The sequence below is a fragment of the Garra rufa genome, chromosome 24 (genome assembly GCF_049309525.1).
Source record: "Garra rufa chromosome 24, GarRuf1.0, whole genome shotgun sequence".
NCBI classification, from domain to species: Eukaryota; Metazoa; Chordata; class Actinopteri; order Cypriniformes; family Cyprinidae; genus Garra; species Garra rufa.
This window is the reverse complement of record NC_133384.1, coordinates 36,262,207-36,284,947: the sequence shown is the minus strand read 5'-3', so window position 1 is coordinate 36,284,947 and position 22,741 is coordinate 36,262,207. Positions and strand designations below refer to the sequence as shown.

The window sequence follows — 22,741 nt, the reverse complement described above, 5'->3', positions numbered from 1 at the left end:
TGGGGTGATTACTAGGGTTTTGCTATGTGATTGCTAGGGCACCCAGGGTGGTTAAGAGGTTGCTAGGGTACTTGGGGTTGTTGCTAGGCTACCTGGGGTCTTTCCTAAGGTGTTATGTGGTTTCTAGGGTACCCGGGGGTGGTTGCTATGCTGTTGCTAGGGTACCCTGGGTGGTTGCTAGGGTGTTGCTATGCAGTTGCTAGGGTACCCTGGGTGGTTACTAGCATGTTTTTGCATGTTGCTGGCATAATTAGCAGGTTACAAGCATGTTTCTAGTATGACTAGTATGTCACTAGCATGACTTTAGCATAATTATCAAGTTACTAGCATTTTTTTCTTTACTGTTTGAGCTATAGCATGTAACTTATTATAAATGAATAATGTCCATTATTAAACGTGTAAGTAAGCTGTTTTCAGCGAATTTGCGCGACTTCTGGTTCAATAGCTGCGGTAAGGAAATAAGAGAAGAATAACAACGTGCAGTAAACGTAAAACTGTCCACTACAAACAAATGTGTTCGTAATTAACGTAATACGTTAAAATTTTATAGTAAAACACACAAGTTTGCTATATCAAGCAGCCAAACGAGTTTTATACAGCTAAAAATAGCAAGCGGATGACACCTGAAGACAAACACATTAAATTTAGACTACAAAAGCCCGTTCTTGTGTGAAAAATAAGGTGGATAGAAGAATAAATATAGACAAATTTTTTAGTTTGCTTATATAAATGTATTTATTAACTGTATAAAGCCTTTTCTATATCAAATAAATAATAATCACTGAAGTAAAAACTAAAACATAAATAATCTGACACAAGTTCTGATTTAGGAATCAAAATAAACCGTTTGGTTTAAAATGAAAAATGAATGAATATAAAGATTATTTATAATATAATATACCAGTCAAAAGTTTTTGAACAGTAAGATTTTTATTGTTTTTTTAAAAAGTCTCTTCTGCTCGTCAAGCCTGCATTTATTTGATCCGAAGTACAGCAAAAACAGCTAAATTATAATATTCTGATTTGCTGCTCAAAAAAACATTTTTATTATTATCTTAAAAAAATTTTCAGTCAAAATTTTTGTAGGTTTTTTTGCACATTCAGAAGAACAGCATTTATCTGATACGGAAATATTCTGTCGCTTTTGATCAATTTAAAGCATCATTTCTAAATGAAAGCATTAATTTCTATCATTTCTTTCCCCCCCAAAAAAACTGACTCCAAGATTTTGAATGGTATAGTGTATAATGTTACAAAAGCTCAACTGTTTTAAATATTGATAACTGACACTGAAGACTGGAGTAATGATGCTGAAAATTCAGCTTTGCATCACAGAAATAAATTACATTTTAAAATATATTCAAATAGAAAACAGCTATTTTAAATAGTAAAAATATTTCAAAATTTTACTGTTTTTGCTGCACTTTGGATCAAATAAATGCATGCTTGGTGAACATTAAAAATCTTACTGTTCAAAAACTTTTGACTGGTAGTGTATAACTTTTTAAAAAGCAAATAAAGAAACTATCATGGCAGGTTTCAACACTAGGGAGCGCTAAATGTTCACTAAATTGAAAAAAGCAAACTTTTTTCCTTAAATAACTATTAAACTGTAATAGCAAGTGACATAATTAAGGGGTTATTTGCAGGGTTTTCTTTAAAAGAAAGCAAGTGAATGAAAGCAAAGGTCTGTGTGAATCTATTCATCCTCCTGTTGTGTCTCCAGCAGACCCTGAAAGTAAATATAAAAGGCATTGCAGTAACTGGGGGCATTGTTTGGGCTCGACTGGACCTGCTCGGGTTTCTGGGAGCTGAAGGGGTTGGCTCCGGTGTCTTTAATGTCCATCTCAAGCTCTATGAGAATCTGCAGGGAATTTTGGAGCTCCGCATCACTGAAACACAGACACAGAGACGTAATTTAATTTATACATACAGTGTATAGAAAATATACAGTGTAAAGACTTAAAGGAGAAGTTCACTTCAAGAAAAAAAAATTGCAGATAATTAAGTTACGCCCTTGTCATCTAAGATGTTTATGTCTTTCTTTCTTCAGTCGTAAAGAAATGTTTTTTGAGGAAAACATTCAGGATTTCTCTCCATATAGTGGACTTCTATGGTGCCCACGAGTTTGAATTTCCAAAATGCAGTTTAAATGCAGCTTTAAAGGGCTCTAAACGATCCCAGCCAAGGAAGAAGGGTCTTATCTAGCAAAATAATCAGCTATTTAAAAAAAAAAAACAGCAATTTATATACTTTTTTAACCTGAAAAGCTTGTCTTGTCTAGCTCTGTGTGAATTCTGTATATTCTGGTTTAAGACAGTTAGGGTATGTGGGAAAACTCACATTTTCTTCTCCAACTTCTTCAACAAAATCATCCTACATCACTGTTTTACCTTTTTTTGTGAAGGGCGTTTGATCCTCTTTGCACGTTCACTTTGTAAACACTGGGTCGGTACTTCTGCAGCAATGTAGGATGATTTTGAAGTTGGAGGAGAAAATGAGATGGGAGTTTTTCGACATACCCTAACTGTCTTGAGCCGGAGTACACAGAGTACACATCGCAGAGCTAAATAAGTCGAGCATTTGAGCATAAAAAGTATATTAATTGTCAATTGTTGTGGAAAATAACTGATTGTTTCACCATATAAGACCCTACTTCCTTGGCTGGGATCGAAATAATTTCAGGATTTCTCTCCATATAGTGGACTTCAATGGTGCCCATGAGTTTGAACTTCCAAAATGCAGCTTCAAAGGGCTCTAAATGATCCCAGCCGAGGAAGAAGGGTCTTATCTAGTGAAACGATTGGTTATTTTCTGAAAAACCTGACAATTTATATACTTTTTAACCTCTAACATTCAATCTTGTCAAGCTTAGCGTCAACTCTGTGTATTCCGGTTTAAGACAGTTAGGGTATGTCAAAAAAACTCCCATCTCATTTTCTTCTCCAACTTCAACAAAATCATCCTACATTGCTGTTTTACCTTTTTTGTAAAGGGCGTTTGATCTTCTTTGCACGTTCACTCCGTAAACACTGGGTCGGTACTTTTGCAGCAATGTAGGATGATTTTGAAGTTGGAGGAGAAAATGAGATGGGAGTTTGTCGACATACCATAACTGTCTTAAACCGGAATACACAGAGTTGATGCATAGACAAGATGAGCATTTGAGGTTAAAAAGTACATAAATTGTCCATTTAAAAAAAAAAAAAAAACGATTGTTTCGCTAGATAAGACCCTACTTCCTTGGCTGGGATCGAAATAATTTCAGGATTTCTCTCCATATAGTGGACTTCAATGGTGCCCATGAGTTTGAACTTCCAAAATGTAGCTTCAAAGGGCTCTAAATGATCCCAGCCAAGGAAGAAGGGTCTTATCTAGTGAAACGATTGGTTATTTTCTGAAAAACCTGGCAATTTATATACTTTTTAACCTGAAATGTTTGTCTTGTCTAGCTCTGTGTGAACTCTGTGTATTCCGGTTTAAGACAGTTAGGGTATGTCAAAAAATACCCTATTTTCTTCTCCAACTTCTCCAACGAAATCGCCCTGCATCGCTGTTTTACCTTTTTTTGTAAAAGGCATTTAATTTTCTTTGCACATTTACTTTGTAAACACTGGGTCAGTACTTCAGCAGATGATTTTGAAGTGGTAGGAAAAAATGAGATGGGAGTTTTTTGACATACCCTAACTGTACTAAACGATCGTTTCGTTAGATAAGACCCTTCCTCGGCTGGGATTGTTTAGAGCCCTTAAAGCTGCTTTTAAACTGCATTTTGGAAGTTCAAACTCATGGGCACCATTGAAGTCCACTATATGGAGAGAAATCCTGAAACGTTTTCCTCAAAAAACTATTTGTTATCAACTAAAGAAAGAAAGACATGAGCATCTTGGATATCAAAGGGGTGAGTAAATTATCTGTAATTTTTGCTTCTGGAAGTGAACTTCTTCTTTAATGTAAGTTTTTGGTGTCACTTACTTGAACATGGTGAAGATAGATGGGATGTCATAGTCTCTGAGCAGCAATAATGTGGGCAGCCATCCCTCTCCTAACCCCTGACATGCGTGGAACCCTGAAACAGACCACAAACAACAAAACCCGGCTCATCAGAGACACATGCTCACAAACAATGAGAGGACAGAAGCTGACAGGTGCAGAGCAGAAGATCCATCAAAACACAGACTGAGAGAGTGTAGCTGGATAATCTCACTCTTTGTTTGTTTGTCTCCACTTTATGATTGATAGCGTGTATATCCCTCTTTCCAGATTAGATGTGTTGTCACGAGTGTCTGGATATGAGGAGATTTAAGCATTCAGGGAGCCAGAAAAACAACAGTGCTATAAAGAGATCTTGCCCCTGGGTGAGAAATGATGGAGCTGTGTGTTCGCAATGTGTTTGTGGAGGAATTTCCCTTGGTTTTCAGTTATTTGAACCTTGTTTGGATGAAAAACAAGCTCCAAAATCAATTAAAGTTTAGTATCAATGATATACTATTATAGTTTTTATTAATATTTAATTAGACTTTATTTATATGATATATATTTTTTTATTTATTTAGTTTCTGTATTTAGACTTTTTTTTATATTTTCTTGTTTATTTATTTTAATTTTAGTTACACTTTTAGTCATTTTGTTGTGTGTTTTTGTCATATTTATTAGTTTTATTGTTTTTTTTAAATGTCTATATTTTTATTTTATTTCAGTTAACATTTATTTTTATGTATCGATTTTAGATTTAGTTTTATTTAACCCTGCATAGAAGCCATTTGTATTTAAATAAAATAATTTTTTATTATCCCTAATTTAAAGCAGAATGTAAAAAGTGAATTTATTCATTTTATTAATTTTGAACACTAAGCATTATATCTTGTTTTTTTTTTGTAGTGAAATACTTAATTACTGCTAATTATTTTAATTTACATGAATTACTGTGATTGAACGTAAATTAGATATATGTATAGAAGTTTGATGTTGTAAGCCCAAATTAAGGTCATCAATGCTTTTGAACGTAAAACAATTAAAAATTAGTTTTCATTCATTTAAATCAAGTAATAAAACAATAAAATAAAATAAAGCGTAAAAAGTTGATTAAATAAATGAAATTAGAAAAATAAAAAATGAATAAAACTAATAAAAATTAGTTTTTATTAATTGAAATAAAATAAAATGTATAAAGTGAATGAAATGAAATGAAATTAAAAATAAAACAAAAATATAATTACAACAATTAAAAATGAGATTTTATTAATTGAAATAAAATAAAACATAAAAAATATAAAAAGTGAATTAAATAAATTAAATTTTTTTTTTATTAAAAAAATAAAATAAAACAAATAAAATAAATACCTCTAATTTCAACAATTAAAAATGAGTTTTCATTAATTGAAATAAAATAAAATGTAAAAAATGAATTAAATAAATGAAATAAAATAAAAATAAAATAAAAATCTACTTACAACAATTAAAAATTAGTTTTCTTTAATTGAAATAAAATAAAATAATAAAACAATAAAATAAAATAAAATAAAATGTAAAAAGTTAATTTAAAAAATGAAATTAACTTTAAAAATAAAATAATACAAATAAAATAAATAAATAAATAATCTAATTCCAAAAATTAAACATGAGTTTTAATTCATTGAAATAAAATAAAATAAAATGTAAAAAGTGAATTAAATAAATGAAATTAAATTAAAAAATAAAATAATACAAATAAAATAAATAAATAATCTAATTCCAACAATTAAAAATGAGTTTTCATTAATTGAAATAAAAAAACAACAATAATAAAACAATAAAATGAAATGTAAAAGGTAAATTAAATAAATGAAATTAAATTTAAAAATAAAACAATACAAATAAAATAATAAAAAACATTTTTTTTTTGTATATTTTCTTTTAAACACTAAGCATGGATTTTTTTGCGGGGTTTTTTGTGGTGAAATATTTAATTTATTACTACAAACTATTTTAATTTAAATAAATAAAAAAAGTTTTCATTAATTAAAATAAAATAAAAAAAATTATAAAATGTAAAAAGTGAACTAAATAAATACAATTAAATTAAAAAAATAAAATAAAAATCTAATTGTCTCACAATATACTGAGTGCACTGAGACCTGACAGGATTTTCTGTTTATTTTCTTCTGAACGCTAAGCATGGATTTCTTTTTGAGACTTACAGTGGAATTAAAGCTCCCAAGCTAAACATTTTCTGATAAAAAATAAAAAAAAAGTAAAAAGTGAATTAAATAAATTAAATTAAATTAAAAAAAAAAACAAAATAATACAAATAAAATTATAAATAAAAATTTAATTGTCACTCACAATATCCTGAATCCATTGACACCCGTCAGGATTTTCGGTATATTTTCTTTTGAACACTAAGCATGAATTTCTTTTCTTTTTTTTTCTTTTTTTTTTGTGTAGTGAAATATTTAGTTTATTTCTGCAAATTATTTTCGTTTAAATAAATAACAGCATGGATTTCTTGAGTTTTTGAGACTTACAGTGGAAATAAGCTCCCAAGCTAAACATTTGCTGATATATTTTTCACAATTATAAAGGTTAAAGACAAAGTGTGTCACCAAGCCAGTTTTGCCAGTGGCACTTGTCTAGTGTTACTTTTAACCGCTAAGTAAATAAGTAACTTGCCAATTAGCAGATGCTTTGATTCAAAGTTATTACAGCTCATCTTACATCCAGGATTAGAAGCAAGCCTCTGCTGACCAGCATAGGATTTAACCACTACACCACCACAGACAGCTAAAATACAAATGCTACTAACAAAATGAAGTTGTTTAGTCTTGTTTAGTCTACTATGCACGTTCACATGTGGCTGGTTTGCTGATGGATCTCCTGACGTCTTAAACTCTCAGCTGTTACCATGAATCACTGCTAGTTAAAGTCAGACAGCGAAGCCCAGATGGATGAATTATAGCTCTGGTGAAGTGGCACCTGTCTCCACAGAGCGAATCCCTCCTTAAAAGAATCTGTCTCAATCTATAGATGGAAAACAACCCCCACTGGAGCTCGAAGGGTTAAATGTCATCAGATGGCAGTGAAAGTCAGCTCTTTAACCTAGTTAACTCCTAAACACCTCACATTGTAGAACTGAGCTCACTTTATAAACCAGTGCTACTCTTTTTTATTGAACTGGTTCAAAAAGTGACTTGCTGATTCTTCTTCTAACTGACTTTTTTTTTGTAGTAAAATATTTAGGTAATTACTGTGTGAATTTATTAGTATATAGCGTGTTTTGATGTTAATTCGTTATATGTTATAGAGGTTTGATGTTGTGAGCATAAGCTTTTGAAACTAAAACCATTAAATTTTTTTGGTAATAAAAAAAAAAAAATGTAAATAAATAAAATAAAATAAAGTATTGGATGATAAAATTAAACTTATGAACTGAAAGAAAAAATTAGAACTGAAAATTATATTTAAATTTAAAATTAAATAAAAAAAAAAGTTGTTAAGTTGAAGTACCACAATTTCCAAAATGAAAATTTAAAAAATCTAAATTAAAGCTAAAGAGAAATATACATAAAATAATAAAAATAATAAAATTACTTTCAACAAAAAAATATTAAATTTACAAATAAAAGCTAATTAAATATTTAGAAATACATTCATAGTAAATAAATAATACTAAAAATATAATTAAAAACTAAAAATACTCAATTATAAAAAATATTACAGTATTTAGTAATTAAAAAAAAAACCTTTTTAATTTAATTAAATTTTGTATTTATTTATTTAAATAACTTACAAATAAAAAATACGGTATTTATTAATTTAATAAATAAAATAAAATAAAATAAAAGTATTAGATGATAAAACTAAAACTAAGAACTTGTTGCCTTGGCCACTAAAATTAAATAAAAAAAGTTGAAGTACTACAATTACTAAAAGTAAAACTGAAAAAATATAAATTAAAGCTAAAGAGAAATATACAAAAAAAAAATAATACTTTTAATGTGTGTTTATTCATTAATTTAAATAACTTAAAAATAATACATTATAAATAAAAAATTGCAGTATTTAATAATTTAAGAAATAAAATAAAATAAAAGAATTAGATCATAAAACTAAACTTAAGCAAAAATGAGAAATGTGGCCTTGGCCACTAAAATTAAATTAAAAAAAAATTACGTTAAAGTACTATGATTACCAAAACTAAAGCGGAAAAAATATAAATTAAAGCTAAAGAGAAATGTACAAAAATAAAAATAAATAAATAGTTAGTAGTAGTTAGTAGTAGTTAGTATTTATTTAAGAATGAACATTTAAAAAAATTTTTTTTTAATTTATTTATTTAAATGACTTAAAAAATAATAAATGATAAATAAAAAATTGCAGTATTTAAGAAATAAAATGAAATAAAAAATAGTTCATAAAACTAAAAATAACTAACTAAACTAAAATAAAAAACGAATAAATAAATAAATCACACTATTTAGTATTTTTTAAGAATAAACATTTTAAGGATTACTTTTATTTTATAAAATTTACTAAAGAAAATGTTAATCCTAATATTTTAGGTTATTTTCAGTTTACTCATTGATTTTAATTTAATTGACCTTTTTGTCATTTTGTTGTTCTATTTTTAGTTGTATTATTTATATACACTGTAAAAAGTGAACAGTTGGATCAACTTAAAAAAATTACTTCAATTGCTAACACCTAAAAAAATTAAGTTGATTGAACTAATATTATCTAAGTCTGGTCAATCACACTTAAATAATCTTAGTTCAATCAACTTAAATTTTTTAGGTGTTACCAATTGAAGTAATTTTTTTAAGTTGATCCAACTGTTCACTTTTTACTGTTTTTACTTTATGTTTTAATTTTTGTACTTTTAGTACATTAATTGAAACTTTTAATTACATAAGTTAAATTTTTTCATCAAATACTTATATTTTATTTTATTTTATTTTATTTCAGCTGCACCTCAATTACCAAAAATTATTTTTAATAGTTTTAATTTTATGTATGGTTAATATTTTGCATGTGTTTGTTTGTACCTGGATGAAATCCGACCACTAGATCTGGTTTGGCGGCTTCTCCTTTCTCCACAACTTCCTCCCAAAACTGATGGTAGAGGCCCTTGTAACCACTAATGTAAACTTTTCCCCGGGGTCCGAACGCTCTCAGCGGGGGCCTCATGATGGGCCCCTGAACCACCTCGGGCCCCACCATCACCACCTCCAGCCCTTGGTGGCCTGGAAACATACGGCTGAGCTCATCCATGTCAGTGGTTCTGGCTCCCAGGGTCTCGTTGTGACCGGCCCCGACTAGATGTACGGTCAGAGGACGGGAATACGGGTCCAGACGGGCCATCTGAATCCCGAGGCCCACCGTCAGTGACCGAGAGAACAATTCGCTGCAAACCCGCCACACAGACTTGCGAAGCTCCGCCTCCTCCGGCCTCGGCCTGCAGACATTGGTCCAGAGGTCTGTCATGTTTTGTCCAGACAAAATGGTGTCCAGACGAGGCGTCAGATCTCCCTGCATGGAGACCCAGTCGTCCCAACACCTGACGTCTTTAGCGGGACGAGACCACACCTCCGTAGGGAAAGGAAGATCTCCTATTGGAGCACAGGATGATTGACAGAATGGTAACTTAGCAACATCTTTCAACCCCAAACACATAGAGACAGAGTGCATTTAGGCCACGCCCACACTGGGGGGAAAACAATCCAGTGCTCTCCATTGACTTTGTATTGCTGGAAGCGGACTCCTTGTCATTTCTGACTTATAACAAAAAACAGAACAATGTCTAAAAGCTGCTATGAGACAAGGTGTACAGTAAACAAGCTAACAAATACAGAACTATGTTTTTATAAGCTGTTGACCCAAAAAACGAGTGTTCAAGGACACAAATAGTTGTAGATGGTATTTCACGTTGGGCCATTCAGTTGGATCATTTCTCCAACAAAAGGAAGGTAAAGAAAAGGAGTTCTGACATAGACTAATAAAATTTAGTTTCTCAATATATCTCCTCCTTTCAGGGTGTTGAAATAATCCTTTGACATGGTTAAAAATAATGAATGTTTACTGTCGCTGATACATTTCCCCAGTGGGCGTAATTCTCAGAGTAATACGATGCGTTGCACTTTACTTTTGTGTCCTTAAACACTCGTTTTTTAGGTCGACAGCTTATAAAAACGTAGTTCTGTGTTTTTTTTAGCTTTTTTACTGTACACCTTGTTACATACAGTGGTGTGAAAAAGTGTTGGCCCCCTTCCTGATATTTTATTTTTTTGAATGTTTGTCACACTTTAATGTTTCAGATCATCAAACTAATTTAAAGATTAATCAAAGATAACACAAGTAAACACAACATGCAGTTTTTGAATGAAGTTTTTTATTATGAAGGGAAAACAAAATCTAAACCCACATGGCCCTGTGTGAAAAAGTGGGCCACCCTTAGCAACAACTGCAATCAAGTGTTTGCCATAACTTGCAATGAGTCTGTTACAGCGCTGTACAGGAATTTTGGCCACTCATCTCAGCAGAATTCATGTAATTCAGCCACACTGGAGGGTTTTCGAGCATGAACCGCCTTTTTAAGGTCATGCCAAAGCATCTCAATAGGATTCAGGCCAGGACTTTGACTAGGCCACTCCAAAGTCTTCATTTTGTTTTTCTTCAGCCATTCAGAGGTGGATTTGCTGTGTGTTTTGGATCATTGTCCTGCTGCAGAACCCAAGTTCGCTTCAGCTTGAGGACACGAACCAGATGGCCGGACATTGTCCTTCAGGATTTTTTGGTAGACAGCAGAATTCATGGTTCCTTTTATCACAGCAAGTCTTCCAGGTCCAGAAGCAGCAAAACAGCCCCAGACCATCACACTACCACCACCAGATTTTACTGTTGGTATGATGTTCTTTTTCTGAAATGCTGTGTTACTTTTATGCCAGATGTAATGGGACACACACCTTCCAAAAAGTTCAACTTTTGTCTCATCAGTCCACAGAGTATTTTCCCAAAAGCCTTGGGGATCATCAAGATGTTTTCTGGCAAAACTGAGACGAGCCTTTATGTTCTTTTTACTCAGCAGCAAACTCTGGCATGCAGAGCCATTTTTGCCCAGTCTCTTTCTTATGGTGGAGTCATGATCACTGACCTTAACTGAGGCAAGAGAGGCCTGCAGTTCTTTAGATGTTGTTGTGGGGTCTTTTGTGACCTCTTGGATGAATCGTCGCTGCGCTCTTGGAGTAATTTTGGTCAGCTGGCCATTCCTGGGAAGGTTCACCACTGTTCCATGTTTTCGCCATTTGTGGATAATGGCTCTCACTGTGGTTTGCTGGAGTCCCAAAGTTTTAGAAATGGCTTTATAACCTTTTCCAGACTGATAGATCTCAATTACTTGCTTTCTCATTTGTTCCTGAATTTCTTTGGATCTCAACATGATGTGTAGCTTTTGAGGATCTTCACTTTGTCAGGCAGGTCCTATTTAAGTGATTTCTTGATTGCGAACAGGTGGGGCAGTAATCAGGCCTGGCTGTGGCTACAGAAACTGAACTCAGGTGTGATAAACCACAGTTATGTTTTAACGGGGGCAAACACTTTTTCACACAGGGCCACGTGGGTTTGGCTTTTGTAATGCCTTCATAAAAAAACCCTTCATTTAAAAACTGCATGTTGTGTTTACTTGTGTTATTTGATTAATATTTACATTTGTTTGATGATCTGAAACATTAAAGTGTGACAAATATGCAGGAAGAGGGCCAACACTTTTTCACACCACTGTAGCTGCTTTTAGACATTTTTCTGTTTTTTGTTGTAAGTCAGAAATGACAAGGAGTCGCTCTGTCTCTATACGAACAGTTTCCTCTGACCTGTGTGAATGAGCCACTCCACCAGCCTGTCCATGGACACCTTATGGAGCATCTTGCAGAACTTTTTATGCAAAGACCAGTCCTTTTTCTGACAGTCTTTACTGCAGTAATAGACGTTCAGGCACCTGGGAGTACAAAATGAGACGATGAAGAGTTAATACAAAGCTAGTGCTAAGCATGTTGCGTAATATCAGCACTTCAACACGTATGAGTCGAGGCTTCAACAGACGGATAAAAGGTCTGTGCCATTTTTAGAAGCTGCTCTCATCATTTTAGTACTTTAAGTTTTTATTGTGCCGGCGGCATCATGCGGTGTGTGTGACTCTGTCGTAAACGTTTCCCCTTTGCACAAAGGCTAAAAATTGGTATCGGGTTTTAAGAGAACAGCTGGCAAAGACAAAAGGGACATAAGCAACTATGATAAGATGATATGTAATACATAAAAAAGGTAAAAAAAAAATAAAATAAATTCGAATATATATATATATTTGATATTTTATATAAATATATACATTAATAAAATGTATAATTAAATTTATATTATATTTAGTGTTATATTTATATATTATAAATATATGAATTTAAATACTAAATATAATTTATAATGTTTATATAATTTATTTATTTGATACATACACACACACACACACACACACACACACACACACACACACACACACACACACACACACACACACACACACACACACACACACACACACAAACACACAATATAGCATAATTTATATATATATATTATTTATTTAATATTTTTATATATATATTTTTAAAAATACTTATATGAAATATATTTATTTAATATTTTTATATAAATATATTATCATTTATAAAATTAAGTGACATGTAGCCTAGTATGTTATACAGTATCTATATGTTATAAAGTAAAAAGACCTATAAAAACCTATAAAAAGATATGCGCTTATTGAAAAAAATTAAACACTTACTTCATACTACTTTCTGGGGTTTTCCAGGCCTAAAATTTCAAAGAGTCAATTTCAAGGCCTACTTTAAATCATCTTCCTGCAAATAAATATTTAAAAGACCGTGGTTGCAGTGGTTTAACTACAATTTACCACAGTTCAACTGTTCTTCCTGTAGAAAACAGATTCAAAATAAATGGATTGTTTTCATAAGGCCATAAGGTTGACATGGTTTTACTATAGTTAATGTTGGCTGTACCACATGATTTATTAATCGTTTAATGCTTTATGATAAGCAATGCGGGTTGGGACAGAACATGGGTGAGAGGTGTTAGCATTAGCACGTTAGCACACAGCATTATCTGCTGCTGTTCAGACAGAAGTGTTAAAATCCTGCATTAGTTCTGCATGCTAATAAGCGGGTGATAATGTTCTGAAGGGCAGAACCCTACAAGAGGACTGTGATACGACCTTCACCCGCCACAGGAGAGACAGCGCCAGCTGGGACAACGGGTTTGGACTTCGTCTCATTAATATATCAGATGATTATATCAACTGTTTTCCCCTAAAATTGCAAGCTTATATCTCAGAATTGTGGCATAAAATTAAATTGTGAGGTAATTAATTCTGACTTAAAAAAGGAAATTCATGATTGTTTATATCTCAAAATGTGAATTATAAACTCACAATTCTGACTCTATATATATAATGATAAAACAGACATATTCTCTTCTATTGCAATAAAATTGTAAAATATTATTGAAATTTAAAATAGCTGTTTCTATGTCAATATATATTAAAATGTAATTTATTCCTGTGATGCAAAACTGAATTTTCAGCATCATTACTCTTTCTAATATGCTGATTTGCTGCTTATTATTTTTTAGGATCCTTTGATGAATAAAAATGTAAAAAAAAAAAAAAAAAAAAAAAAAAAAACAGCATTTATTTTAAATATAAATCTTTTGTAACATTATAAATGTCATTTTGATCAATTTAATGCATCCTTATGGAATAAAAATATAACATATAAACTTATATTCTGAGATTGTCACTTACAATAAACATCAATTACAATTAAAATATTAGATTTGTATAAAGAACATAATTTATGCTCAAAATGAGATATGGATAGTGAAGATCCACTTCCAAAAACATAAAATAACAAGTGAAAATTTTTTTTATTACTGTATAAAAAAATATTAAATACAATTAGAGAATGTTAATTTATATTGTGTTTAAAGTTTTATTTTAAGTTTTTTTCAAATTTATTTTGGTGTTGCAATTGTGGTTTCCAAAAGTTTTGTTTTGTTTGTATTTGCTATTTTTCATTTCATGTTTGCTATTTTTTCATCCATTTAAACAATTAGAAAACTGAAATGAGATTTCAGTCATATTTTGTCCTTGGAGCTATAGGAAATGTGTTTTATATTCAGTAACCTGCTGACATTAAAGGAACACTCCACTTTTTTTGGAAATTGTAAAACAGAAAAAGATGCATGTTTCAGTGAGAACCTCAAAGCCTCAAATGTAAAATCTTTGTAATTTTACTGGTAAAACAATTTAAATGCCACAGTAGAAACCTTTTTAATTGGTTAACTGGTGGTTAAAGGAACACTCCACTTTTTTTGGAAATAGGCTCATTCTCCAACTCCCCCCGAGTTAATAAGTTGAGTTTTACCGTTTTGAAATCCATTCAGCCGTTCTCCTGTTCTGGCGATATCACTTTTAGCATAGCTTAGCATAGATCATTGAATCCTACTAGACCAGTAGCATCACGTTCAAAAATGACCAACGAGTTTCCATATTTGTCCTATTTAAAACTTGACTCTTCTGTAGTTATATCATGAACTAATACCGGCGGAAAATGTAAAGCTGCGATTTTCTAGGGTAATTAAGAGGTAATTGTGAGGTAATTAATTCTGACTCAGAATTCTGAATAATTCAGAATTTAAAAAAAAAGGAAATTCATGATTGTTTATATCTCAAAATGTGAATTATAAACTCACAATTCTGACTCTATATATATAATGATAAAACAGACATATTCTCTTCTATTATAATAAAATTGTAAAATATTATTACAATTTAAAATAGCTGTTTCTATGTCAATATATGTTAAAATGTAATTTATTCCTGTGATGCAAAGCTGAATTTTCAGCATCATTACTCCAGTCTTAAGTGTCACATGACCCTTCAGAAATAATTCTAATATGCTGATTTGCTGCTTATTTGCTGCTTTTTATTCATACATTAGCAGATCATTGAATCCTATTAGACCAATAGCATCGCGTTCAAAAATGACCAACGAGTTTCCATATTTGTCCTATTTAAAACTTGACTCTTCTGTAGTTATATCTAAAACCGGCGGAAAATGTAAAGCTGCGATTTTCTAGGCTGATAAGATTAGGAACTACACTCCCATTCCGGCGTAATATTCAAGAAAGTTTGCTGCCGTAATATGGCCGAAGCAGGCAGAGTAATATCACGCATTTTACTGCTCCAGCTTCAGCCATATTACAGCAGCAAACTTCCTTGACTATTACGCCGGAATGGGAGTGTAGTTCCTAATCTTATCAGCCTAGAAAATCGCATCTTTACATTTTCCACTGGTCTTAGTACACGATATAACTACAGAAGAGTCACGTTTTAAATAGGACAAATATGGAAACTCGTTGGTCATTTTTGAACGTGATGCTACTGGTCTCATAGGATTCAATGATCTATGCTAAGCTATGCTAAAAGTGATATCGCCAGAACAGGAGAGCGGCTGAATGGATTTCAAAACGGTAAAACTCAACTTATTAACTCGGGGGGAGTTGGAGAATGAGCCTATTTCCAAAAAAAGTGGAGTGTTCCTTTAACAGAGATATTGTGATGGGTTTCTACTCACTTAATGCAGCGTTTGAGTGCTTTCGGGTCTGGAAGGTTGGACGGTAGTTTGGAGCAGCAGGCGCAGAATTTGAACGTTTCTTCTAGATTCTGAAACATCTCTTTGTGAGAACGAAACTTCACCTTTCCTTTGCCCTCCAGCGCTGCCCTGAGAGAGAGAGAGAGAGAGAGAGAGAGAGAGAGAGAGAGTGGCCTCATCTGAACCCAGTGTTGCCAGATCGGGTTGACGATTTCCAGCCCAAAAGCTCACCAAAACCCGCCCACTTCAACAAAAACCAGCCCAAATTTTAACTGCCAAAATAATGAGAATTTTATTGCCATGTCAAGGTTGATAAGGACCATTTTTATCTCTTTAAAAAAAGAATAATGACAAAATAAAATAAAGATAAATCAATTTCACAGGAATATGGATCAAAACAGTCCGAAAATATGCATAAAAAGTCTTCTTTTCAAAGTGGAAATTAACCGATGACTTTAACCCTTGGAAAAACACATGCATCATTTTCAATGTCCACAGTAAAAATATGCTAATTTCTGTGCAAAAAGTGCACAATAAAGTGATGAGAAACAAATGTAATGTAGCTGGCATTTACGTTCATGCACACACCCACGTTTTCTTATTTCAGTTACAATTATATTTAGAAGTCTTCTATTCATCTCTCACCACGTGTAATCCACTTAGACTTTTTATCGTGTAACTTATATTTAGGCCACTTTGCCATCGCAATTACTTAAAATGAATAAATGAATAAGCTGCATATTCACAACTCACAAGTCATCACATCTCACTAACGTTAAAGACGTAAATTGATTGACAGGTCTCTGTTAAACTAAACCAGTAAGGGTTGCGTTAAGCAAAAATGAGTTGATGACTGCACTACACATTATATTACTGTGATACTTTGAGCTCGAAGGTATTAAAATAACAATGACTAATGATAAGAGCGAAGAAAAAAGCAGCTGATTGGGCGGCTTTTATTTTTTTAAAGCAGCCCCAATTTTGTCTACCCGCCCAATGCGTTATTCTCCGGTCCAAGCCGATCAAAAGAAGCCCAATCTGGCAACACTGTCTGAACCACCACAAACTGGTTCTCCACTAGGAGTGTGAGTTTCTCACCTGTATTCTTTGTAGTCTTTCATGTTGAGTTTGTCTAGGATGACTTTAGAAAGACCAGGAACGTGACTATCCAGAGAGTAAAAGCCAAACTGATCTGAGTAAACGCTGTCCGGACTCGGAGTAAAAGAGTCTGGGAGTGCTGGAACTGGACCGGCCATTCTGGATGAGCTCTTCAGACACACACACACACACACACACACACACACACACACACACACACACACACACACACACACACACACACACACACACACACACACACACACACACACACACACACACACACACACACACACACACACAGAGTTCATTAAGTGTTGACAACAGGAGATTTCAGTTCATTTGTGACCTTTTTTTGATTCAAGTATGTGTTTCTTTTGATTCACGGCCTAAATCTGAAATAGCTCACATCTCATATATTTTGGGTCATATTTCAACCTAAAATTTAAAAACTTTGCATAAAGAAAATGCTCTTTATCTGATGACCAGTAAGCGTTGAGCAATTTATTTTAATGACAGTTAAGGACATGTATAATTGTTGATAGCGTACTGTAAACATATCATTACTACAATGCAAATAAATTCTAACATTTTTGAAGAAAGACTTTTCTGCTCACCAAAGCTGCATTTGTTTGATAAAAACACAGTAAAATTGTTAAATATTATTATGAGCTAAAACAAGTGTTTTCTATGTCAATATATTGTTAATCACAATTTATTTTTGTGATTAGCTAGCATGTTGCTAGCATGATTAGCGAGTTACTAGCATGTTTCTAGCATGATTAGCGATTAACTACCAACTACCAAGCATTATTAGCGTGTTGTTAGCATGTTTAGCATGATAAGCATGTTTCTAGCATGACAAGCAAGTTGCTAGCATGTTTCTAACATGATTAACAAGTTATTAGCATGTTTCTAGCATGATTAGCAAGTTACTAGCATGTTTCTAGCATTTTTTAGCATAACTAGCATGTTGTTAGTACATGTCTAGAATGATTAGCAAGTTACTTGCAGGATGCTAGCATGTTTCTATAACATTAACAAGTTACTAGCATGTTTTCACATGATTAGCATGTTTCAACATTATTAGCATGTATCTAACATGATTAACATGTTGTTAGCATGTTTCTAGCATGATTAGCAAGTAACTAGCATATTGCTTGCATGATTTGCATGTTTTAACATGATTAACATGTTGTTAACATGTTTTTAACATGATTAGCATGTTGTTAGCATGTTTTTAACATGATTAGCATGTTTTAACATGTTTCTAGCATGATTAGCAAGTTACTAGCATGTTGCTTCCATGATTAGCATGTTTTAACATGATTAGCATGTTGTTAGCATGTTTTAACATGATTACCATGTTGCTAGCACATGTCTAGAATGATTAGCAAGTTGCTAGCATGTTGCTTGCATGATTAGCAGGTTTTAACATGATTAGCATGTTGTTAGCATGTTTTAACATGATTACCATGTTGCTAGCATGTGTCTAGAATGATTAGAAAGTTACTAGCATGTTTCTAGCATGATTAACATGTTGCTATCATGTTTTTAACATGATTTACAAGTTATTAGCATTGTTGTTAGCAATGTTTCTAGCATGATTCGCAAGTTACTAGCATGATTAGCATGTTGTATCATGATTAACAAGTTACTAGCATGCTGCTAGTTTGTTACTAGCATGTTGTTAGCATGATTAGCATTTTGTAGCATGATTAACATGTTGTTAGCATGTTTCTAGCATGATTAAATGCTAATTTTGTCAGCATCATTACTCCAGTCTAGTCTTCAGTGTCACATGATCCTTCAGAAATCATTCTAATATTTTGGTTTGCTGCTTAAAACAGTCGTGCCGCTTTTTATTTCTGTGTAAATCGTGATACATTTCAGGATTCTTTGATGAACAGAAAGTTTAAAAGAACAGCATTTATTTGATATAGAAATCTTTAGTAGCATTATAAATGTCGTAACTGTCATTTTTGATCAATTTAATGCATCCATATGAAATAAAAGTATAATTTTCCTCTTAAAATGTCTTACTGATCTCAACCTTAACATTGTTTGATTTTAGGGCATCATATAAAGAAATAATCTGAACAAACATGATGAGAAAACACGTCAGGAGCGTATTTGACATCCAAGATACTCACAAACAAAGCCATCAATCTTTAAAACCATAAAAAGTGCACTGTAAAAAAAAAAATCCGTAAAATTTACGGTAAAAAACTGGCAGCTGTGGTTGCCAGAATTTTACCGTAAAAAATACGGTAGCAATGTTTTACATTTTAAGGTTTTCACTTAAATTTACAGGTAAATACCGTAATTTCATTCTAAAAACCGTAACTCAAATAATGGTAATGTACCAACTTTTTGAAGCACTGAAATCTGTTTTGTACCTTTGTAATACAATGATAACCACCAAAAGCAGGTGGTGATGACAACATCACATGATAATCCAAAGCCCATCGCACGGAGGTTTTAAATAACAACATATATAGAAGGTGCACAGTGTCATTCACACAAACACTAAACACCATCATGGTAACACACATAAAACTGAAATAATGCAAAAAACATTAATTTATCAACATTAGATGTAACATACAACCCTAATGTACAAAATTAAGATGAAGTTATTTCAACAAAAAAAAAAATCAAATAAAAAATGAAATTCAGGGAATTCTGGGAATGTCAATGTACGGTTATTCACTGTAAATCTTACCTTCTTTTTCACTTCCAAAAACGGTATACTACCGTAAAATTAAATACAATGTCCAACACAGTTTTTCACTGTATATAGAAGGGGAACTTACCGTTAACCATTTCACAGGTTTTTACCGTAGCATTTTTACAGTTTTTTACCATTAAATTCACTGTCATTTTTACAGTGTGAAAGAAGGCAACATAGGTCTGTTATATATGAAGTAAAACCACAGCAGATATTTAACACTCAAATCAGCTGATTGGAAAATTATTTCTAATATATTTCAACCTTCACACTCAAGACCCTATAAACTAACAAGTGATCACTACCGAAAAATATAACAGCTTGAGATATAATACTCACAGTCAAACAGCAATCTGTAAATGTTCAGCTCTCAGAAGCAGAAACTTCATGAAATCCAGATCCAGTCCCAATGTGCTGCTGAGCTTCTCCTCAGTAACTCCACCTCTCGTTGTCATCCCTCTCTCCTTTTTTGGGACGAACATTCGTCCAGGTCCAGGTCTCTGGGAACATGTTCAAATTACTCAAAAGATTTTCCTTACCCTGCAGAATCCCGTTCCCCAGAGCACTTCAGCAGCTCTAGAGTTACGCAGAGACCTCCAGCAGATACAGACACCCACTGGCTATTTATTACTACTAATTTTACTTCATTCAGCATACCCACATTTCAGTCACCAGTTCAGTTCAGTTTTGCTTTTTTTTATACTATATAACCCAAAAATTTTTTTAAATTGGCTTGACATTCTATTAAAACAACATTTAACAAACAGCATTTAAAATTAATGATTGCATTTCACAAAACAGAGAATTACACGCACACATTGAATTGGTTGTATTGTATCAACCTTATTTTCCCAGAAGTCTCACTTATTGACGTACTTGCACATTTAAGAATAAGGTGGATAGTTAAAAAAAAAGTTAATTTACCTATAATTGCAGTAATTGAGATTAAAACATACTTTCACTCATTCAATCTAATTCAGAGAAAATGCAGAAACAGTTGGCCTAACTGTTTAAAAAGTGCACAGAATTGAGGATTAAGTGATTTTTATCACACAGTTTACATCTTGCAATTCTGACTTTTTTTTCTCAGAATTGAGATAGTGTCATAGTCGAATTTGCGAGATATAAACTCCCAATTCTGATAAATAAAGTCACAATTTGGACTTTTTTCTCAGACTTGCATGATAAAAATGTGCAATTGTGAGAAAAAAGTCAGAATTGTGTCTATATCTCACATTTTTTACTTTATAACTCAAAATTGTGAGTTTATACCTTGCAATTCTGAGAAAAAAAAGTGAGAATTGAAAGAAAAAAAGTGAGAATTGTGAGATATAATCTTGCAATTGCAAGAAAAAAACAATTCAGAGAAAAAAACAGACTTGATATCTTGCATTTTTGACTTTATAACTCACAATTGTGAGTTTACATTGCACAATTCTGACTTTATTTCTTGCAGTTGTGAGTTTATATCATGCAATTCTGAGAAAAAAGTCAGAATTGTGACTATATCTCACATTTTTGACTTTATAACTCACAACTGTGTTTATATCTGGCAATTCTGAGAAAAAAGTGAGAATTGCAAGAAAAAAGTGAAAATTGTGAGATATAATCTTGCAACTGCAAGAAAAAAGTCAGAATTGTGAGTTTGTATCTTGCAATTCTGACTATTTCTTGCAGTTGTGAGTTTATATCTCACAATTTTGACAAAAAGAGTCAGAATTCTGACTATATCTCACAAATCTGACTTTTTCTCAGAATTGTAAGTTTATATCTTACAATATATATATATATAAATTCTGACTTTACTTCTCGCAATTTTGAGTTTGTATCGCAATTCTTGTGACTTTACATCTCGCATTTCTTTATATCTCACAATTCTGACTTCATAATACTCAGCTGCAAGTTAAGTCAAAACTGTGACAAACTTGCAAATTTTTTTCACCTTAAAATTGGACTTTAAGACTCGCAATTGTGAGAAAAGTGTCACAAAAAGTCAGAATTGAGATATAAACTTGCAATTGCAAGAAAAAAAGTCAAAATTGCAGGTTTTATCTCACAATTCTGAGGGAAAAAAAGTCAGACTTGTGACTATATCTCGCATTTTTGACTTTATAACACCCAATTGCAAGTTTATATCTCGCAATTCTAACTTTATAAAATGCAATTGCAAGTTTTATTTCTCACAATTCTGATAAAAAAGACAGAATTGTGAGACAAAAAGTTGCAATCACCTTTTTTTTATTCAGTGGCAGAAATGGGCTTCTGAAGTGAACTTTGCATCTATCGAATCCTCCCAAATTTGTAAAAAAAATTTTGGGAAAAAAAGTATTAAAAGTGTGTGTTTATATATATATATATATATATATATATATATATATAATTTTGACTTAATCTCACAATTATATTGTACTATAACACTCAACTGCAAGTTAAGTCAAAATTGTGATGTAAACTCAGTTTTTTTTACCTTAAAATTGGACTTTATAACTCGCAATTGCGAGTTTATATCTCACAATTCTGATAAAAAAGGTCACAAAAAGTCAGAATTGAGATATAAACTTAATAGGACACAATTCTGAGAAAAAAGTCAGAATTGTGAGACCAAAAGTCACAATCACCTTTTTTTTTATTCAGTGGCAGAAACAGGCTTCTAAAATGAACTTTGTCTCTATCCAGTCCTCCCAAATTTGCAAATTTTGGGAAAAAAATTAAAATAATAAAAATCAATTCTGACTTTTATATCTCTCGCAATTGTGTTTATATCCCAATTCTGAAAAAAACCCCGTCAGCATTGTGACTTTATAACTCACAATTGTGAGTCTATATCATGCAATTCTGAATTTATAACATGCAACTGCAGGTTATTAAATCAGAATTGTGAGATATAAACTCAAAATTGAACTTATAACTCGTAATTGCGAGTTTCTATCTCATAATTCTGAGAAAAAAAGTCACAATTGCAAGAAAAAGGTGAGAATTGAGATATAAACTTGCAAGTGCAAGGAAAAAAGTGAAAACTGCAGGTTTTAATCTCACAATTCTGACTTTATTTCTTACAATTGTCAGTTTATCATGGAAATCTGAGAAAAAGTCAGAATTGTGACTCTATCTCGCATTTTGACTTTATAACTCGCAATTCCGAGTCTATATCTCACAATTCTGACTTTATAATACTCAACTCAACTGCAAGTTAAGTCAAAATTGAGACAAATTTGCA

General features: G+C 32.2%; 1 protein-coding gene across 1 annotated transcript; it reads right to left on the bottom strand.

Annotated features, from left to right (window-relative positions):
- Positions 1-718: 718 nt before the first annotated feature.
- On the bottom strand, positions 719-19,954 carry LOC141300863 (putative protein MSS51 homolog, mitochondrial). The gene is made up of 7 exons (XM_073831150.1): positions 19,864-19,954; positions 16,794-16,963; positions 15,678-15,824; positions 11,844-11,968; positions 9,024-9,587; positions 3,976-4,069; positions 719-1,892 (listed from the first exon to the last, which is right to left on the bottom strand). The coding sequence occupies exons 2-7, from the start codon at positions 16,949-16,951 to the stop codon at positions 1,700-1,702; spliced, it is 1,281 nt and encodes a 426-aa protein (XP_073687251.1). The 5' UTR covers positions 16,952-16,963; positions 19,864-19,954; the 3' UTR covers positions 719-1,699.
- Positions 19,955-22,741: the final 2,787 nt, after the last annotated feature.